This window comes from Oryzias melastigma, linkage group LG23, assembly GCF_002922805.2.
Source record: "Oryzias melastigma strain HK-1 linkage group LG23, ASM292280v2, whole genome shotgun sequence".
NCBI classification, from domain to species: domain Eukaryota; kingdom Metazoa; phylum Chordata; class Actinopteri; order Beloniformes; family Adrianichthyidae; genus Oryzias; species Oryzias melastigma.
This window is the reverse complement of record NC_050534.1, coordinates 4,744,654-4,747,179: the sequence shown is the minus strand read 5'-3', so window position 1 is coordinate 4,747,179 and position 2,526 is coordinate 4,744,654. Positions and strand designations below refer to the sequence as shown.

The window sequence follows — 2,526 nt, the reverse complement described above, 5'->3', positions numbered from 1 at the left end:
AAAAAAAAAAAAAAAAAATTATTGAAAACCTTGAGATGTCTCATCCACAGCCCACTCCACCTTTTAGATGGAGACATGTCCTCCGTCTTCAACCACAGATGGTGAACTGTGACGCCTCCTGGGGGGGCTGGTGCAGACCGCAGATACCCTGAGGACTCTGGACTGGGTGCAGCTTTGGACTACCATGGCTTATCAGAGAGGAAAAGAACAGTTCCATGTTCACATCGGTTTAGCCATCTTGAGACGACCTCTTGCTGCTTATGGCTCCTTTGGGTGCAATTTATTTACACTGTGTAACTAAAGCACAGACTGTGGCTCTGCGTCAGGCCAACCAGAAGCTTCTGCTTCCAAACACAAGAGGGCAGTGTAGCCACCACAGGAGAGTATCCAGAAGTGCGTAACGAGATTTCCAACACGTGATGTGCTGTACGCATTAAATCCTATGGCAAAGCTCACCGGTTTGACACAACCAAAAACAAGACGCTACATTCTCCATCTGAGGCAGTTCTGACAGAAACGTAGCGCTCTGTCTTCTCTCCATGGCTGCATGTTTCTTAGGAACCTGTATGCACATCCCTTAAAGGGTGATTGTTATAAACTTTTATAAAGCAAATATTAAACATTTCAGACGACAAGCCGCCCCTCTCTGTGAAACATATGTACATGGCAGCTAATTTGATAACATTTCTGAGCCGCTGAGAGAAAAAAAAACAAACCAATAAAGCGCTTCCTGCCTCGTCACATGTCAACAGTCATATGGTATCTTTAAAGCACTTTTTCAAGCACAGACAGACAGAGAACAAACAAGCCCGTAAGGACACAGAAAATGTCTTAAAGGTGCTCTGTGTAGCATTTTCATAAAGGAGAATCATCGTTAAAATGTGTGTAAACAAGAGTTGGGAGACAGCCAGCCTCTGCTTAGCATCTCTGCTTTGAAGATGGATTCAAATCAGTGGGAGCAAAATGAAGGAAACAAATGTGAAAGCACATTTCTGAAGAGGACGTGGAATCACTGCCGATTCAATTCACTATGGATTTCTTCTCTCCAAATTTCCATTCAATAGCTTGATTGTGAAACAGTTTTTTTGACTGTGACTTACTCAAACTGTCATGCTAGGTTCACACTGGGCTCAGAGGTTAACGTTCCAACGTCCTCTGTCAGCATAAAGTCTATGTAGATGCACTTTTCTGGCTTTGGCATCCAAAAACCCCACGCTCTTGAACGCACCACACAAACCTGGTGTGAACATAGCTTCAATGTTTGCCTTGCATTTAGACGGCAGAGCTTTTGATGAACAAAAATGAGAAATGGCTTTAAAAGAAGTGTATCTACATGTTTTTAAGAATCATGTTGTCAGGAAAACCAAGTCGTTTGTTATTCTGTGATGCTTACCGTAGTTTCCGGAGTATAATCACAGTTTTTTCCATATTTTAGCCAGGGGTGCGACTTGTACCCAGGATCGACTTATTTATGGTTATTTTCTTTTTTAAATAGGCTCATATATTTGTTATTTTGCCAGAAAACACCCGTTGACTTTTAGCAGTTGTTTCCTCTAACAACCACTTGAGGATGCTGCATCTGAGTATAAGTATTTTTTACTGATAGCTTCAGACGTGGTGTCGTCCAAAACTTACATGGAAGAGAATCTGATTGTTTTCTTCTTAAACTTTGATATTTTTTTATACAGATCAAAGATCAGTATTCTTGTATGCATTTATTTATTTTTAGCTATGCCGGGGTTGACAGATTTGTTCTGAAACATCAGGCTTTTCTCCCAAAAGTGTGACTTATACTTCAGAACAACTTATATAGGGTTTTCTTCTTGATTAGACATTTTATGCTCTTGTGACGTATACTCCGGAAAATACGGTCAGAAAATCTTAGCTATAAATGAGGGTTCAGATGAATTATTGTATGAACGATGACATGTATGCTACGCGTTGCACAAGCACCCTTTAAAGTAACAACAACTGCACAAAAATGATAGGATCCAGTTGCCAACAGCTTAATAGGAGCAGGAAAGACCAGATTCAGGAGGGAAGTGGACTGACTGAACCATGGGGTGCCAGCAGGAGGCGCTGCAGCAGGACAGGAAGGAGGTGGATCTCCTGCTGCAGGACGCTGCACGCGCTCCTGGTCGGCTTACGGCTGAAGTTGGTGGGCAGGTGGAAGTACAGTCCTCTGCTCTTCTTCGAGCAGGGCGGGGCACTAGGTGGGTGTGGGGGGGCACATCCAAGAGGAGGACGAAGAAGAGCGCGGTCTTCCTCCATCTCTCCCTCTCTGTTTCACAGTGCTGTGGCCTCCCAGCTGGCGCCCCGCGGGACCTGGCGTCACTTGGTCTCCGTGAGGACGGGGGCAGGGACGGCAGAGGGACAGGGACGGTTTAGCTCCGTCCCTGCAGCTGGAGAAGAAGCAGCGGACGCCAGACTGCAGGGAGTGACGGGTGCAGGTGTGCCTGAGGAGAACAAGGAGGTGGCTGTTTTAATTTTATTAAGCTAATTTTTTTTTTTATTTTTTTTTTTAGG

The 2,526-nt window shown here is 44.3% G+C and overlaps 1 protein-coding gene across 1 annotated transcript in view; it reads right to left on the bottom strand.

The window, feature by feature from the left end:
• Positions 1-265: 265 nt before the first annotated feature.
• The window catches only part of camk1da (calcium/calmodulin-dependent protein kinase 1Da), a 91,321-nt gene continuing 89,060 nt past the window's right edge, over positions 266-2,526 (bottom strand). The window contains exon 11 of the mRNA XM_024260843.2: positions 266-2,456. Within this exon, the coding sequence (XP_024116611.1) occupies positions 2,332-2,456 (125 nt within the window). The 3' untranslated portion in view covers positions 266-2,331. The remainder of the gene's footprint in view (positions 2,457-2,526) is intronic.